General features: G+C 40.0%; 2 protein-coding genes across 2 annotated transcripts; one reads left to right on the top strand and one right to left on the bottom strand.

The window, feature by feature from the left end:
- Positions 1-1,686: 1,686 nt before the first annotated feature.
- On the top strand, positions 1,687-10,101 carry LOC118783822 (carbonic anhydrase 4-like). The gene is given in 9 exon segments (XM_036537779.1): positions 1,687-1,747; positions 3,270-3,314; positions 3,782-3,952; positions 4,375-4,520; positions 4,822-4,914; positions 5,185-5,251; positions 6,461-6,624; positions 6,949-7,117; positions 10,040-10,101. Coding segments are annotated over 9 exon segments (978 nt in total).
- Positions 10,102-14,394: 4,293 nt separating this feature from the next.
- LOC118783326 (vitamin K epoxide reductase complex subunit 1-like protein 1) lies at positions 14,395-19,164 on the bottom strand. Its single transcript, XM_036537134.1, has 3 exons — positions 18,954-19,164; positions 16,615-16,724; positions 14,395-15,655 (listed from the first exon to the last, which is right to left on the bottom strand). Exons 1-3 carry the CDS (start codon positions 19,142-19,144, stop codon positions 15,429-15,431), a joined length of 528 nt encoding a protein of 175 aa, XP_036393027.1. The 5' UTR covers positions 19,145-19,164; the 3' UTR covers positions 14,395-15,428.
- Between the last annotated feature and the right edge of the window lie 233 nt (positions 19,165-19,397).

Below are 19,397 nucleotides of genomic sequence, written 5' to 3'. Positions count from 1 at the left end.
CCGCACTGTCGGAGCGCGTGTTTCATTTTAATGATTACACTGGTGGGATCTGTCCAGTGTTGAGTCAAACAGAGTGCCGATTGCCAAACAGCTTTCTGTTTTGTTCCTTCCTTGGTCAGCGTGTGCAGAACATTTATTGGCCTTGGAAAAGGTGGATTGATTTAATTTAAACACTGAATTAATAACAGTTAGAACTGCAGAAATTAGTACTGGAACAGAAAGTGGATTCCCCCAGACTCAGTACATGTGAATGTGAACTGAGGAACTGCATCAGAGTGGACCACTGAATTCTAATGCATATAGCTACCTGCCTATCAGCCTGTTCCCCAGCATGTCACTCCCCTTCAGAACACAGCTTTCCTTTGAGAGCTTGATCAAAGACCTCAAAGATCTCATGACTGTGTCGTCACCACAGCATGGTGACACCCTACAAAAAAAGCCAAATTAGCATTTCCCTTTTGATCAAAAAGTGGATGGGCAGAAAGATATGCCTGACAACCTATCATATTATGAAGCCATGTTATTGACGTGATAGATGCAGATACAAATTAGGTAATTATAGACTAGCGGCTTAGCAGGATGCTAAGATCATGCAAATTTGATTGGCTGCAAGTGTACAAATAGCAGCACCTACAAAATGTCAGCATGGTTTGGTCAGGGGATCATGTATATTTTGTATGGGGTGTCACACATCTGGAGCAACAGCAATGACTATATCATAATAAATAATTTCTTTTACCATGGAGCATCCATTCTTTTGAGAAGTCACACATGTAGTTAGATAGGTCATTGCTTTGACTAACCTTTCCTATAACCTGTGTTACCAGGAGGGAACAGGTGTGATTCCAATGGTTTCCCTGTGTTTTTCCAGACTCTTGAGCCTCACAACAATAAACCTTTTTATAGATTAAGTCTGGTAGCTTGCCCTTAAAAAACAGCAGTAAATTGCAGAGATTAGTGTGGGTGGTGAAGCAAACTGCTTCCAAATTTAAACCACTGTCATGAAGATAAGCAATTGTAGTGCATGCAGCCATGATGATAGTTTTGCTGCAGAAATGATATCACATGATAATTTTACAGTACACTCTGGACTCCCAGAGGAAAGCCATGAGAGTACCACTCACCCACAGGCAAACAGCACCTTGGATGAAGTACGACTTATTGCGTTGATCAAATGTGTATTGTTCGTTATTATATCAATATCCATTTGATGACGTTGTGGTATACATTTATTGGTGATGGTGAAGGGGAAAAAAGACTAAGATGTTTAATGAAAGATCAAACTGATACTTAAGTTTGATACTGATACTGTAACTTTAATAAATAAATATCAAGGCCAAATGTGTGTGTGTGTGTGTGTGTGTGTGTGTGTGTGTATGCGCGCGCGCACATGTGTGTGCCTGCTTCAATTATTTCACCATCATTCCATTTATCCAACAATTCAGTTAATCATTAAAATCCAAAAACGCAATAGAATCGTAAAAGTATATAAAATAACCGAATAAAACATCTCGTCCGTGTGCTTATCAGTGAAATTTTTATTGGAGGAAAGGGGGAGGGGTTATTGTATATTTCCTTTTTGAGGCATACGGTGTAGCGGTGACATATATATGTCAGTCTGAAAGAATGTGATCTCATTCAATAACAACTCATGGTGTGGTTTATCCTGAACTGAACGAAAAAAAAATGCATCTATTATTTCTTTCTCTCTTTTTCGCTACCGTTTTAAAGGTTAGCGCAAGTGGAGGTAAGTGACATTATTCCTTTTATATGTCCAGATAATTGTAATAATTATAGCAACAGTACGTAACAGTAATTGTGTGCAGGAATATTATGCCATTAACTAAATTTATTTAAGTAAAGGGTCATAATATTTGCGTGCATGCCCTGTTTTAGTCCCAAACAAGAATACCTATATTCAGTATCAGCTCCAGAATCTAATCTAGTTTAACAAATATATGAAGCCTAATTCTACTAACTTTATTGTCCGCAAGGTTTTTAAAAGGCAACGCGAGTGTTTACTGTTTTCAAGTGTATGAAGCATAAATTAGGATGCATAAAACGGGGGGAATGTCATTGTTTATACTATTAATTTCATTAAAAAGCTCCTCATAAAAGGGTACGTTAATTGCCATAATTAACGAAAATGTGATGTGCATACTTAAAATGAAACAACTCTTACATGAGATCGACCGAATTGGGATCTCTGCACCCGCGTGATTATTTTGGTCACTAATTTTCTAGGCGCAAATTAATCCGATAATTGAGCAAAATGCCATTTAACATATAAACCACGCTAACCGCATTACTGCTAATTTACTCACTCGAGTGATTTTCTTTTGAAAGCCAAAAGTCGGAGAAAGACGTTTCAATATGATAAACAAAAAAACATAATTTACTGACGATCAGCCGGTTTTCAGTCCTGCATGAGGCGATATCTTTTTAGAAGGAATGGATGGTGTTTCCACGCGTTTATTCCTAGTTGACTGCACGCACCGTAAGTATTATGGAAAGAAATTAAGGGAATGACCAGATGTTGCATTGTGCATTACCTACAGTATTACGAGCGGGTGAGCTCTGGATGTTCATCTTAATTTTGGCACGTTCAAATCACGTATTAACAGAGAACAGATATGTGTGCTGTGCAGCTGTCGTTGCACGAACGAGATTCTGTCCATGTGACACCGAAGCTACCTCGCATTCCCCTACTGCTGCCGCCCGACATAGAAGCCAAGAGTTTCAGAATGGCACCTGCGGTCCTGCTCACGTCTGAAAAGCAAGAAAATTATAGTGTAAGAACTGCAATGACACTTTCGACTATGTATGAATTGGACAGCGACTTTACGATACCTGTACGCAACAGAATCTGACCTACTCCCGTGTTGTAAGTCAGGAATTTATCCGGTCGTGATAAAAGTGTAACGGTAAAATCTCTCTGTCCTGCAATTTAATTCCATCCAGTCTACCATTTCTCTGGCGAATTTCCTATCATTTCAGTTGCGTTCTAAACCTGCGTGGATGAGGTAAAAATGAGAGCTGTTTCCTTGAGTTGATTAGGCTAATTAAGAAGCTGCCTGAGGACAGTGCATTGTACCAAGTCATTTTAATTACTAAAGGTTAAGTTTTAATAGCAGGTTCATTTGATACTCACTATTTGTATTTCATTCTACATTAAAAAGATTAATAAAGATATTAACCAGTTGAGTGAAATGAAGTTCTTTACGGTCTCTGCAGACATGAACTGAAAATGCATACAATTCCTTTTTCAGATTGGTGCTATCAGTCACAGGTTTCGTGTAACAACACTTGCCTAGGTAAGATTTAATTCTGTTTTCAATGTGCTTTTAGAATTTCTGTTTGCTGAAATGTGTAATTGTAGATATCCTGTCCATACTCTCCAACATATCATATACCATGTACAAATGCCTTAGACGAATCGGCCAATAAAATAATCTGTTTGATCGTCATAATGCGGTAATGTGAATTATTATTATTTCAATGGCGCACGTTTACAACGATGGTATGGGAGACAGGGTCCAATAAAGGTTCCAAACATTTGTAGGTTTTTCTTTTTTCCTTACACGACATGCAATTTACAGCTTTGTAGCTTCTGGAGAAAAACACAGTACAGACAATCACATTATAAATAGCTTACTATAAAAGTCAACCACCGTATAAAGCACGAAACATAAATATTTGAAATAAATGTTATACGAAATTTATTTATCTTAAACTACAAAGCATTCGCTTTTAATTAATCTGACTGTGCATTTTAATTCAGGACCAGAGAAATGGCATCTGGAGGCGAACGCTGCATCTTGCATGGGAAAATCCCAGTCTCCGGTCAACATTGTCACGAGGAAGACGGTACCGGACGAACGCCTCACGCCTTTCGAATTTACAGCCTATCAACAGGCTTTTAACGGTCTCATAAAGAATAACGGCCACACAGGTAGGCCTACGTCTTTCCTGCAATCCAGAATTTAAACAGACAGTTGTTAATTCTGATCTTATATGAAAATATGTTCATATATTTTTTAATAAATAAAATTTACTTCTACAATTTTATATGAATAGTAGGCCTGTAAATAACATCCTTCATTTAACGGGGTCAGTGAACGGTGAGCTCAGTCAGTGATCTCTAGTTTGACTTTTTGAAACAGGAGAAAGTTTTTCTGTTATTACTTCCCAGCACAGCAAGGCATCTTTCAGTGAAATCAGCAATAAATTAGATTGTAAAATTAAAATGTTAAAGCATTTATGACTACTACAACTTAACCCCACTCAGATGTTTTCCAGATAAATGCAGATCAGTCTCCTAAAAAAACAGGAACAGGCTATTTATTTGCCTCTCATCAATCTGTTTCCTTTAAGTTCAAGTAGATCTGCAGCACACTGCCACAATAAGCGGGGGACTCTTACCAAGCACATACAAGGCACTGCAACTTCACCTGCACTGGGGAAAGGACGGAGGTCCAGGCTCCGAACACACTATCGATGGAGAGCAGTACCCAATGGAGGTAGAGTTCTCCAGCAACTCAAGCTCAACAGAGAGACTGGGATATAAGGCATCCCCAATACCCAGTAAATCTTCCACCTGTATTCTTACAGTGAATATTATCGTGTTTAAACAGATCCCCATACATTATGCATGTGCATACATTTGATCATTGATGGTTTCAAATGAATATTGTATGGGATTCATGCATGATCATCCATGGCAAATGTCAATATTTATTTCAATACATTGTTGGTTAACCTTATTTTTCATTCAAATGTATCACGATACCAAATGACTTCCTCTGTTTGTGTTCTCCACAGATGCATATTGTTCACATTAAAGAAAAATACAATTCCTTGGCTGAGGCACTTGGAGATACCACGGGAGTCGCAGTCCTTGGGTTTTTTTATGAGGTTAAGATCTTTTATGTGATATTATGAGACGATACAATTTATCCTTGGATTTCATTAAATAACCATCGATTTAAAACATTATCATGTTAAAGTACAAATTATAAATCACAACAGTATAAATTATTGTTAAAGCATATTTTGGATCTATGTGCAATTATTTTTGTGTGAAGACTGTCAATTTGTCTTCACTGTTTTTAATATGTCTTCAGAGTCAAAACTGTTGCTCATGGAGAATTAATGTCATATTCCATACCATTGTTACATTTCCAGATGTCAGCGAGTGCCAACAAAAAATATGACCCCATTATAACAGCCCTGAAAAACATCACACAGACAGGTAAGTCACATTTGATTCGTTGACATGTGACTCTTTCCTGGAAATGCTATAATCTCTATGGAATGCCTCAAGCTCAGAACAGAATAATAGAAAAGTGTGGTCGAAGCCATCAGGGACCTGAGAATGGGTGACACGTAGGGAGAGTACTCACCATCGCAGGAGCAAGGCATAGCCTGGGCTGTCGACTGTTTTCAGCTCTATCCTGTCTCAGCACTGTAAAGTGCCAAAAGTGGAGAATTCCTGTCTATAAAACAGAGGGAGATCAAGGCAAAGGTGTCAGGTTATGCTCCTTTGATGGCTCCTTGGGCTGTAAAAGCGTGCCATCAAATTTTGTGCTGTTATAACTCCCGAGGACAGGGAAGGTGAAAGTCACACAACCACGGTCTGTAAATAAGCCATCATGACCTGTGATTGCATGCGTGGCCTAAGTGTAAACGGAACACAGCTTGAGCTTGGTAAACACTCAACAAGTCTGCATGCAGCAGTCAGCTCAAATGGGGGAAGTTACAGAAACGTTTTCTATTTAAACATTTACAAGTGCCCATGAGCGGTACTTTTTGTTTGTTGAAGGTACGGACAGGGATAAATGATATGTTGCAGAACTAGTTCTAAGGATTAACGTGGCAAGTACAAAGGCAGAAATAACATATTTTGACGCTAATCATGTTTGCAGGCATAAGGGTTAATGACACTCAATGGCTGGTTACAATTGCGTTGGTAAATGGGAAAACCGATAAAGTTAATGCGTTATAATGACAGGTTGAAAAGGATATAATCACTCTCCACCATTTACATTAAACAATACTTACATTCCATCTTTCATGTGCAAATGTGTGAAGACAAAAGCGGAGGCTGTGGAGAACACTTACCCTGCCAAAGGTCTCCCAGGTTCAGGGCAGCCTTGATGAAAGGTAGCAGCAGGTCAGGTAAAGTCTCAGGAGAGTCTCCCATATAGTTATTCATTGGATGAATGCACAAGCTGCAATTAAGGACAAATTGCATTACATTTAGCCTGAAGGTGGGGCTCAAGAAGTTGTTGTACTTTACTTTTTTCCAAAGACAAAGATTCTGGAATGACCTGTAATACAGCCTACCGCCTTAGCAGGGGTGAGAGAGAGAGACAGCTGAACTTTGATCATGAAGAACATGAACTTCACATGACCTTATAATGTCATTGTCTCCCTGTTGTGTGTGTTGCTGCGCTTCCAGGCTCCAACACTTCTCTCAGTGGTGTCTCTCTGGACATGCTCATCCCGGCAAAGGAGAACCTCACCCAGTATTACCGCTACGAGGGCTCCCTGACCACACCTGGCTGCACTGAGGCTGTGGTCTGGACCATGTTTGAAAACACCATCCCACTCAGCAAGCAGCAGGTATGGCACCTCCGGAAGAACCTCTCCTCCTCAGACAGGTTTCGAGTCAGTGTGAACAGAGGTGTTCGCCTCACAGTACATCTGTCTGATGGTTTGCACAGCATAGTGGGAAGGAGCAGGTTCTGAAAGGCTGCTGGTTCAATTCCCAAGTCGGGCATTACTGCCGTACCCTTAGGCGAGGTACTTAACACAGAACTGCCTCAGTAAAAATCCAGCTATATAAAGAGATAACGTGTAAAAACTGTAACCTCTCTAAGTTGCTCTGGATAAGAGCGTCTACTAAGTGGCAGTAATGTAGTGTAATTTTGCCACTGTCTTTTTCAGCTCTCCGAGTTCTCCAAACTGCAGTTTGGTGATGGAGAGCCCATGGTGGGCACGTTCCGCCCTGTGCAGCCCCTGAACACTCGGCTGGTGTACCGATCAGGAAGCAGTGTGGTTTTGGCCAGCATGGCGCTCCTCCTGGCCTCTGTCACAGCTGCCCTTGGACTGTGACGTCCCATCTGGATAACAGCTTCGGCACAGGGAGTTCTCCTCTCACAGCCACACCCCACTCTTAGATGTTTTCGTCCAGGTTGCAGTCAAAAACCTGCTTTGACAGTGGTGGGTTACAGTCACATTTTATTGCAGTCATTGGTATTTTTCTCTGTCCATGTTGATACCATGAAATTCTGTTCTGGTCATTTTATCGACCAGCTTGGTTACATTTCAGATGCAATTCCAAAACATTGCTCAAAATCATGTCTGTCTGGTATGGATACAATGCAAAACAGTTATGAGAAACAAGTTGTCCCATGTGAACTTTGTTAGCCATGTTATCAGGTGTCATCCAAACTAACAAAACCATGGGGATAACTATAACAATGAGATACCCTCAGAGAGAACTAAAATAAATTATGTACGTATTTACAGGGATTATATATGCTTTTAACATGTTTTGTGTCATTTTTATAGATATGTACAGCATGTGTTACTTTACATACAAGTTATGTTTTTTATGATTTAAAAAATATGTTGATACAAAGGGGCGTATAAAATTCAATCAAAGAGAGTTTATCAGTTGCGTACTGAAGAGAGAAATTCTTCCTTTAAATAATTATAAAATATTAATAAATGTAATGCAATGTAATAATACATACACAGTAATAGTGTTACATACACAGTACATGCTCTTCTAGATTAGTGAATGTAGTATCTATTTTTTTTAATTTAGCTCAAGAATGCAACAAATATCTTTGTTTCAGATACAAAAATGAAACAGAAATGTCCTAAAAACGTATTTCTCATATATTTAGATTTGTTGTTCTGAATTAACGTCAGTTTGTAACATTGATATTTGCAGCTAACAAAAGTGGGATAGTAACAGCAAAAGCAAAGCTCACAATCTTTTTACTAGCCACTTACTAGCTATTTATTGACAAAAAATAACTAATACCTATAACTACGATCATATTTATTTTATAGTGTATTAACAGTATGAATAGGTTCTTAAAATGCTGTGACTTTAATTTTAACAAAATAAATCCTTTATAACATTACTGTAAATAATTATTGCCATTGTCATATTATGCTTTTTTAAAATTAATTTTTAAAATTATTATTATTTCTAATCTAGGAGAAACACCGCTTGAAACCAGGTATTTATTACCATTTACTATATGACCAAACAAAATTCTGCATTCATCTCTTGACAATTCTTGTCTTGAATGTTTAGAGATTTTGTTAAATTTGTAAGTGGAGGTGATTGAAGGTGTGCCTTTGTGGCAAGTTACCAGAGGAAAATAAATCATGTTGTCCACTTTGACTGCAAGGTACTCCCTGTTTCTGCTTTTTGCACTTCTGCTTGGTGTGTTTCACCAGCAGGATACATCACACTGGCGGTAAACTGCAACTGAGTTTGACACTAATGGGACTGAAATTTACACACAGCAATGAAAAGATTAGTCAAGCGATAGCATTATCAATGGCTAAATACAGCACACAACCACATGGAGACAGGGACACAACTAGGAGCCCTGATGGTCAGGAAATATTCCTAATGTAGGTCACGGATAATATTAGCTAGTAAAAGTATTGTGTGGTAACAGTTATCAGCATTTATTGGCAACCTATCTATTTTTAATGCCGGTAAGGAACACATGGCTATAAATGCAATCAATTAATATTCCCTTCTTTTTTATGATGCTGAACAGCATTTTTATGAAACAATACAATGCTCACAAACTTAATTTATAAAAACTGAAACTTCAAATTTTGATTTTTTTGATTAATTATTAACTTTTGATAGCCATGGCTAGCAAATAGGCTACCTAATTTAACAGCGTGTGCTTTCTGACACATTTACCTAACAGAAGAGCATAACAGCATAGCAAGAATCCCAAAACTGTATGGTAGCTAGCCAACATAAATAATCGAACCCCAAGATCTATTATTGACCGTAATGATGGTTGCTGTGTGTTTCATGTAACTTGTTATTAATGTGTATACTAGTGTTCAACTGATCAGAAAAACAGCATAGCCAAGACATCAGTGTGCCCTAGTTGCTCAGCTGTTTGGTACACAGTGGGTGTGATATAGAACACATTGCACAGCTCAACCCAGACAAGTAATTGCATGCAATCAAAATTACTCTCACGCTTGGACTTCTGCATTTCTGTCCCAGTCAGCCTTCCTGGGCAGGTTATCTGTGCCTCTTAAAATCATCTAAAGCTGTGGGCATGCCTTGCACGCCTATGTTCACATGTGGGTGCCTGCCAGCTACACACAGGAGTAAATCTTACACTGCTAGTTTCTGCAGAATAACATTTATGTGTCATGCAGTACGTAAAGCTATTGGCCTTACGGCATCCCATTGGTTATTTTTAAAGTCAGCTTCTCCTCAGGATTCTGTAAGGAAAATTCCTATCAGGGCGAGTCTCACGCTTTCAGGCTCATCTTTTTTATGGTCAGGCCATCTCTCTCTTATCAAAAAGCAAGACAGTAAAGCCATACAAGGCTGGATCGAACGTTAAACATGCACTAACAGGACCCAGACATATTTTACAACTTATCTTAACTTAACTTAATCCGTGACCTCTGACCTTCCATTAATATCACTACATCTACAGCTAAAGAATGGCACAGATAGTATCAGACAGTATCTGCTATGCAAGCATTTTTTCCCTCTCATATCAGATTTATTACTGTCCTCACAGGCAGAACGCCCCTCTTTGTTGCATTACATAACAACAAAGATTTACAACAAACCTTTTGCATTGCCCGCCACAATCAGGATTTATAGCTTGCGAAACAGCATGTGGACATATCACTGAGAGATATCCATCTCAATATCAATCCCAGTCATTTCACACGCCCCCGTTCTGAGAAGCACAGGTGTCCCAGTGTCCTGGTTTTCCTCTGTGTTCACCTCTCACGTTAGACCGTGAGCTGCAGCATGGGACGAAAATCATGTTTAAGGGCCAATTTCCAAGACCCAAGTAGGGATCACCAAAACAACAGCATGAGTTTGATCATATATATGTATTTAGACACACAGGAAAAAGTCTGAGGTTTAAAGTTTTAAAGAGCATGCTTACATGTTGTTTACATCTCAGTTTGTTGTTGGATGACCAGATTGGAAGATTTATAAAAATATCTTACTAAATGTACTCTATAATGCTTATGACTTTTTAACATCTGGGAGGGAAAAACAGGAGTTATCACTTTTATCATGACCTCATTCATTTCATTGCTTATCAAGGAATCTGATGAGCTATGAAGGAGCAGCTGTTCAGCTCAGAGATAAAGCTCCGCAGAACAAGCAAGAATAAGTCTGCGCTTTAAAAGTTTCACAAAGGCCAGCTTTTCTATTTTTGCCATTATCAGTTAGCAGTCAACAACACCAGTTGATCACTCATGCTGACTTTAGATTGCTTGGTGACAGGACTACTAAATGAAGCACAGGGAATCAGATATAATCAAATATATCTGTGAAAAATGCACAGATCACAGGAAAGGCCACCTTGTTAAAATAATCACAATAACCCTTTTATCAAAAGTCCCTCAGCAGAAGGCAGTGTTTATCTTTCAGGCACATTAGTGCCATCTGCTGTTCACTCTGGCAAAATGCACCAGAAAAGCTTCCTCCATCGGAGAGGTGCTCTACCAGCACACTAGAAAGAAGCTTTAAAGGAAAACTTTACAGTAAAGTCAGTTGAGTGTTTGGCTGACATGTATATAAGCAGCAGCAGGTGGGGCTTCACAGGGGTACAGGGGGTTTGCACATGCACCACGGGCACGGTGACCGCTGTCCGCTCAGCACCCCCCCAAGGCAGTGAGAAATGCAGCACCATGGACAGCAGCCAGCCCACTAAGACTCATAGCTTTCCCTGCATCTCGCATTGGGAGTCACTGATCCCCGCCTGCGCGTCCGCCTGCCCAGATAACAGCACAGGGAGACACTCCGTCAGGGACACACCATGAGCAGCTGCCACCACCCTGTTCCCAGCACCTCATTGGCTAATGAGATGATGAGTATATCTCCCTCCCTTGGTCAATGTTGATTTAGAAGTGACCTATGAGTGTTGTAATTGCTTCCCACACGATTGAAAATATTTGACAAAATGTGGTGCAGCAGAACATTGCATATTTCCCCACAGGCTTAGGCTGAAAAGTATGGGAAGTTGTTTTTTTTTTTTTTTTAAACCAATATAAGGCCACTGAGAGTTGAACTCTGCAGCTAAGAACACAGACGCTTTCTCCACTGAAGAAAATCCAGAAAACAGAGGTTAGTCACTGAGAAGTTTTAATAATAGACCATTTCCACAAGACAATGACACAACGGAAATGATGTCATAACGCTGCGTCATCACATGTATCATCTCACATCCAGTATCCAAGGGTGGAGTTCTGGGACTGGAATTTTTTTTTTTTTTAATCTTTTTTTTTTTCTTTTTTTAAACATTGTCCCAACCCTCCGATAACACTTTTGTCATGTATGAAAATACAGCATTTAAACAACTTACATTTGGCAAATACTGAACAACCTCCCCCCCCCCAAATTTTCTGAGGCAAGCAAATGGTACCCTCAGTCTCTAAATCACTTTCTATACAAATGACATACAGCGTTAACAGTCCATAAACCTACAGGGCATAATCACCCCACACAAGTCCCTTTCATACCATCAGGAGAGAAGCCATCACATTTCATGATTGGAAAAAAAGGTAAAACAAAATCCTCCCATTTCTCACAGGCTACATATTCAGACAGAAAAACAATGTCTACCTCAAAAAGGAGGATCACATGACATCAAACCTTTTGCGCAAGACACCTTTTGTTTGTGGTCATTTTCAAACCTTCGCTTGACAGCATGACCAAGTCGGCTGTTCTACCCCACTACCTCTGTAAGAGAAATTACAGATCCTCATAATGTACTTTCAAGGGCAGCAAAAGTTGTTCTCTGAAAAATTACCCCAAGTCATTTTTACCATTGCATGTTTAAATACAGGGTTTGGTCAAGTCAGCTGATTGGTTGAATGAAACATGCAAATGCATAGCTGATTGTTAAGTGCTTGGTAACGTCCAACCAAACACTTATTCAGTCTCCGTTTTTTTTTTCTTCAATGAACAACCTTGGGCAAACAGAAGTTCATTTGGTTGCTTGTTGCCCTTAATTCAAACAGCTGAAGGCTCCATGTTCAAACAGAAGGCACTTTTTGTGGTTTCATCAAGATCTGGGGCTCAATTTTATGCCATACTTCCAATGCACAAACACAAACGCTGAACTCAGTAACTGGACTTTTTCCTATATTTCACATGTAGTGTATAATTTTTAAATTATTTTCCCTTTACACCAGATCATTTAAACCCTAAAGTGAAAGCTTCATTTTACACGAGTACATTAAATAATATTAACCAACTTATTTCAATACGAATGGATGATTCTGGAAATTTCAGCATTACACTTGGGTTTGTTTGGGTCTAAAGCATATCGATTTCAGTCACGCAGGATTTCACACAATAATAGAGTGACACATACAGACACAGTCATTTTGTTGCAGACTATCAGACACAAGCACCTCGTTGTAGAGTATCACGATACAGTGATGCATGTGATCTTGAATTGTACTGAGATGAATACATTTACCTTTGCACTCAAACTGCAGTGGTTTACAGCCTTAATAAAAAATTCCCAAGTACACCATCCTATTTATGACACGTAGCTTCCACCAGCCCTCCTGTTAACACTTTGATTGCTGCTGTATTTTCCTCTAAAATACTAAAGCGGTTGTTCAGCTCAGGAACACTAAAAACCCATCTGCAGCAGAGATAGATTTTCTTAGGAGTTGTCTTTTCAGTGGAGTGTGATTGAACAAACAAGGATGGACCGCTATTTGCTGGTCTAGCACTTCTGAAAACTAAATTTTGTTGTCTCTCAGCTTCACAGAGTATTAGATTTTTAATGCTTTTCTATGTCTTACAAACTCATATCTGAACGTTTATGTCCCCCCCTAAGATTATGTCTGGTGTGCAAAACATGTATAAGAAATGTTCTCATACAGATATTCACCATTTTCTGAATGCTGTTTTTTAATAGTCTATTGGTCATGCTGAACACAGCTTAAAAATTCAAATACCCTAATGGAAACTCTAACCACCAGCATCAGTCTCTGACGAGTCTTAATGAGAACCTGCCTCTGCATTTGGAATGACAGGCTGGGAAGCCTTTAAGGCTACTTGCAATCTTCAGAATGCCTGCTGTTACCACTCCCATGATAATACTACCTAATTCAGTTCTACAGGGCCATCAGTGAAATGAGCCGGGCTTCAGTAACTTTCTACATCCATACGGGCATCACCCATAGACCAGATACCATGGGGCCCACATGAATAAAAAACAATTACAGCAAACAGTGACACTGGAATATTTATCAGAAAACAAATGGCGTTTATACATTTAAATACATCATGACACACGTTTCATTTAACAGGAGCGTGGCATTCCACAATGTCCACCAGTATCCAACTTACACTCAGTTTATACACATGCACGCACGCACGTACGCGCACGCACACACACAATAGGGTTTTTGCTGTTGGAACAATGTAGCCCTTCAGAATGCCCTGCCCATACCTGATCGGGTCAGAGTTGATATAGTCGGGGGTAATCGTTTCCTGGATATGAGTAGATAGTAGGTAGCTGTTGGAATGTCTTGAGCATGTTGCACTCATCAGAGTATTAGGCTTGCTGAGGAACCCTGTACTGGCCAAAGCCACGGTGTGCACACCGAGATTGACAATTTGCAGCATGGAAAAACTGACATCCTTTCTTAAAACAACTTAACAGAAAGCAATTGCCATTCAGTAACTTTAAAACCGCACTACTGATGTACATGTTTTAACACCTACATATTTCATATGTCAAATAGTTCACAAATTACTGTGCCCAGAGATGACAAGAACACACAAACACCCAAATAGAAATACGCAACCATCAGGAACCAATCTTTCATTTAGTGGCAGTTCTTCAACTTCCAGTCTGTTTGTGTTTTGTTATCTTATAAAAGGCGTCATCCCCATTACAACCAGTGCTGAACTGGACAAAAGGAATCTTCCTGAGCACAAATGGCCACAAATGGCCCCTGCACTGTTACAGTTTCAAGTAAAAAATGATCGTCTTTCTACAGGGATTAAGGTGAAGCTGCTGAAATGTGTACCTGTTAAGTTTACAGCTGTCCACCATCAGATTATTCATAACTGCATACCAGATCAATAACATTACAGGTATGGCCCATTTCACCCTGTTTGGGTACTCCTACACTGTGAGTGTGGAGCTTACAATTTACACTTACAAAACTCAGCAGCACAGACAGAACTCCAGCCAGAGAGCTATTGTGTATGTGCGATCAGGCACATACTCTATGGATTACCCTCTACTGTGACGCCAGGAATGCCTTAAGGGTTAATTTTGTTTGAAGAACAAGAACAAATGTGTGATGTTTGAGTCTTTGCTGAGAAAAAGAAACTGGCTTCAGAGATTTGGGAGGAGACGAGAACTGATGCCTTCTGACCCCTGCCTGAACAGTGCAAAGAGCGTAAATTTCTCAGCGAGCATAATTTGACCACGGGTACCAATCATAATACAACACATTCCTCACCTGGGGCGCACAGACTACGCTGGTCACACACCACCTGCACCAATATGTCTCAGTAAAGTCTTTCAATGTCTGTGTCAACACTATAACACAATCTAACCTGGAATATTGCTCAGCAGCTGCATCTGACTTATCAGATTCTTAAACATGTCAAATAAGTGGTCCTCTTCAAACTGCACTGTAAACATAAAACTGTACGGTGTTACTCTCACAGAATCGTGTTTGTGAATCGTGGTTGCAGAAGCTTTACGATCATGCGTTTGTTTTTTTTACCCTCATAATTCAGTTCTTTGAGGTTTAGGTTAGAACAGCTCGGGCACACAAAAAAAATTATGTTACTCTGTCCAAGGGAAAGTCCAGCTTTGACTCGTTTTTCTTCAAGAGTGAGCAAGATATCCTCCACGTTGCTGAAAAGGTTTCATAAGTGCTTGCTGCGTTCTTTTCAAAACTCCTTCCCAGTGGAAGGGACAATACATTTTGGGAACCAAAAAAAGAAAAATGTGTCCTCTTTTTAGTATCCTTTTGCTCCTCCGGCCAACTGCCCCAGAGACGGTGAGACTTACATTCTCAGTTTTTTTTTCTTTTACTGAAATATAAACATGGAAGCAAGGTATCCCGGTGGCAAGCCCAAAAGTTCAGAGGTCACGTTTCTTGTTCTTTTCTCTTTTTTTCTTTTAGTCCTCCTTGGCTTGAAGCTTCTGCTTCCAAGCCTCGTTCAAGTAAACCAGTCGCTTGTAGTTAAGCACAAAGAGAATAAAGTTCAGTGCGTAGGTTGTCACGCCAATGATGCAGAAGTCCTTCAGTACAAAGTAGAGGATGTAGCTTAGATACAGTGACCCCACAACTGACACAATGGATGTAGTGATAAGGATGAGGGCGGCCATCGCACTCACAGTCATTCCTGCAGAGACGGAGGGAGTTCAGTACAGGAAAATGCAGTCAGTGCTAGTCACACATTGACAATCATGCAGTCAGTGCCAGTCACACACTGACAGTCACACTGTCAATATAGTCCTGCACTGCTCCTCATTACACTGAACGATATGCACTGTTACAGTTTCAAGTAAAAAATGATCGTCTTTCTACAGGGATTAAGGTGAAGCTGCTGAAATGTGTACCTGTTAAGTTTACAGCTGTCCACCATCAGATTATTCATAACTGCATACCAGATCAATAACACTACAGGTATGCTTTAATTGGGCTTGTTAAATGCTGAAACATATATTTCCATTGCCCATACAATGTATGCAACAATGTGGAACTGCACTGAAGTTACACAGCACCTGCTTGCAATTACTTTGCACTTGCATATGAAACTACAGAGCACTAAAAACCAAACATTAGGCAAATAGCTTGATATAATGCGTGGCCAACTGTGACAACAGTTTCACAGTTTACAAGAACATTACAGAATAGCAAAATGGTACAGTGGTACCAGAAATTATGAAGTTGTGGAAATCCCTTTTGACTTTGCATCTAATGACCATTCAAATATATGTGCAAACCTATACATGGGGCTTTCTGCAAGAATATGACTTTGACAAGCATGAAAATGCATGTTGGCAAAATTCATGAGAAGGAAGTGATGGTAGATACTTCCTTCTCATTAATTATTTACTAAGTTCCATTGTGTTGCCCTTCTAAACAGCAGCCCTTAACATCTGCCAGCCATATTGTCTGCAACTATAGGCCCTCCAGGAATAGCCAACCAAAGGCAAGCAAAAGCTTACCTGCCTCCATAGCGCTTCTACACTCATATGCCATTTTGGCACATCATACATGTTTGCCCTTATATGTTCCAAAAGAGAAATAGTTTTTTCTTTAAGGTAACTAAGAGCTTGTCTCTTCGTCCAGACTTACCTAGTAACAGCTGAAACAGATAAAAAATAAGTCCATAGATACTGTTTGGCTGGTTCATCGCACCATTTTTACCAAAAATAGAGCCCAGCAGGCCAAATCCTCGACCCCATCTAAAAAGAGAAAAGAAACCTTCTTAATAATATGTCAATTGTGAAGACAATTTTAATTTTAAGGTGTGCAAAGCGTGAACAGAAAACCAGCAGACATTCTAGTAACATCAGGACGAAAAACAAACTAAATTATATTTGGGAAGCTGCTACAACACTATTGATAAGAGTTGTCATTCTTCATTGTGTAATGTCTTGTAGTCTCTTTTCATCAGACACTGAGTAAATGACAAGGAGGAAGGAAAGGTAATGACTCACTTCTTTCTTACAAAGGTGACTACTTTTTCCCCCTATTATTTTCCCTTACTGAAGGAAATGAAGTGGGATACCTTTCTGAGGGACACAATAGCGGTGCCTTATCCGAGATACAATCACTAACTCTCTGGTTCAGACCCCGCTGCCTTTACCATTTTAGTGTTGTCTTAAATCTTGCAGCTGCAAGAAAATGGAGAATAAAAGGCTAAAAAGAGAACTTCCATCAGCCTGGACACGTACGAGAAGGTGTGTTACAGCAGTTACGAATCACTAACAAACTAAATCACTGTCTCATTCTCAAAGTACAAAACCTTAATTGTTTCCTAGTTTACAGCACAATCAAGAGAGAAGTCTTCCCTGACGTCATTTAATTTATCCATTAAACTGCTGTTGCCCTACAAAAAAAGTTTCTCAACCTCAGGACCCAGTATTGGCTTGCAGCAGACTAACTACAGGGCTTTCGGATGTTTCACAAAGTTGGACATTTCACCTATATGACCAAATGAGAATGATCTGTTTTATCTAAAAGAAAGGTCATCCAGATGTATTTTAGAACTGCATGACTATCACTGTGTTCAGTGTTCTGGACTTCGGTAGATGAAAAGTTTTCAGGCTAAACATCCTAATAATGCATCTATTCATATAATCAGTTACACTGTATTTGAGGGAGTGAGTGAATCTTTCTGTTGGCTATGAGCTCATACCATGCAGCCAATTGTTCATGTTCATGAGGGGAAAAAAACATACATACAATTCTGATATACTCTTAAGAATTACTGAGCACCAATTTACAGACATCATCCAGTAAAAATGACAAATCATTCCACTGTCTATCTTGCTATTAGCTTACATACATCTTCCAGTCAGATTGATAGTTTCTTCACGCATCCCTGTATTCTTGCATTTCAAATACCCTGACTGTAAAAGGCAGACTGTTGAATTCGGAGGACTGGAACATATATGCTAACCACATTCAGGTGTATACTGCTAGAAAAATACAATCCTAACTGAAATTGAACGAAATTCTTTCCTTTACAACTTAACACATTCTTCTATGTCATACCTAACTGTCCAATAAGAATCAGACACTTGACACAGAGCATTTTAACAGCTGCAGCTACAGGTATCCAGACGGTAATCCAAATCAGCGCTGCAACCTCGTGATTCCACCTATGAGAAACAGCCCGTTCAGCAGAGCTGGACACGGCGCAGATAAAAATAGCCATACTGCCATACTACCTAACGAACCCTGTCTTATATGTGGAAAAGACATTTCGAACAGTTACACTATTGCCGTTTGAAGAATCTGGACTTAAACCCAGATGACACATTTTTGCAAACCGGCCACCAACCCCTCGGGGTGCCTAGAAAAGTATTTTGCAAGAATACGACTGATAATTAGCTACTAATAACTGGTTAAAACTTTCTGCGGTTGATAGTGAATTTTACAAAATCAAAGCGCATCAAAAAACTAGCCAATCTGGGCGGTCACAGCGTCACCCGAGTGCCGTTAGTACTAGTAGCCAGCTGGCTAGCTGACTGATCCCAAAAATGGAAACATCTGTTGCCTTGCTGCCGATTTATGGAAATGAATATGTCGTAAAGTAAGCTATTCTGTAACACACATAACACTTAATTAGCTAGCATGCTCTGGCAAGGGTGGCAGCAAGCTAGCTAGATTTCTAACTTGTCAGCTTGCCAGCTAATTTTGATGACATGTCATGGGAACATGAGTGAGAATTTGATGACTGTCAACCCGGAACAATGCCACCCAGCAAACTCACTCTGCCACTGATCTCAGGCTAGATCAGAAAGGTAAGTGGCTAGCTGAACTAGCATAAAATTGCAGCTACCTAGCTGACAGATAGCTGCCAACAATCTGACAGTTGCTCTGGGCCAGGTTACTGAGTTCACATTACTGGTTCGTTCACGTTAGCTTGCTAAGCTAGCAATGTAGCGTTCCGAGCTGGCTGATACCTGGAGGTGAACACTTTCGAGCAGCTCACTGAGTTGCTCACGTCGCACAGGGGCTGATAGTTCGGGTCCCTCTCCTTTTCCCTTTCCACATGGACTGCGTAGAGAGACAGCAGGACACCCAGCAGGCACACGAAGACCCTGGCGATTCTTTCCCATCGAGGGGTGGAAACTCTCAAGACGGGCGCCGCCATCTTTCTTCTGGCCTGGCTTCGTCTTCCTTTCCTTCTTCTTTGTACAATTTATAATGCTTTGTTACAAGCATTTACGGAGCATTGCTGCCACCTAGCAAGCGGGAGGTTGCAGTGCGCTCTCGGTAACTTGTGTTACCTACCTTGCTACTTTGATAAGATAACAGTGAGTTTCAAAAATTGGTTATCGCCCAACGCATATGTCGACTTCCCCGCGTTTTCAGTGAAAACAACGGCTATGTTGTAACCCCCCGTT

The sequence above is a fragment of the Megalops cyprinoides genome, chromosome 9, assembly GCF_013368585.1.
Source record: "Megalops cyprinoides isolate fMegCyp1 chromosome 9, fMegCyp1.pri, whole genome shotgun sequence".
Lineage (NCBI taxonomy): Eukaryota > Metazoa > Chordata > Actinopteri > Elopiformes > Megalopidae > Megalops > Megalops cyprinoides.
Note: the sequence above shows the minus strand (reverse complement) of the source record. Positions and strands in the feature narration are given on the sequence as shown.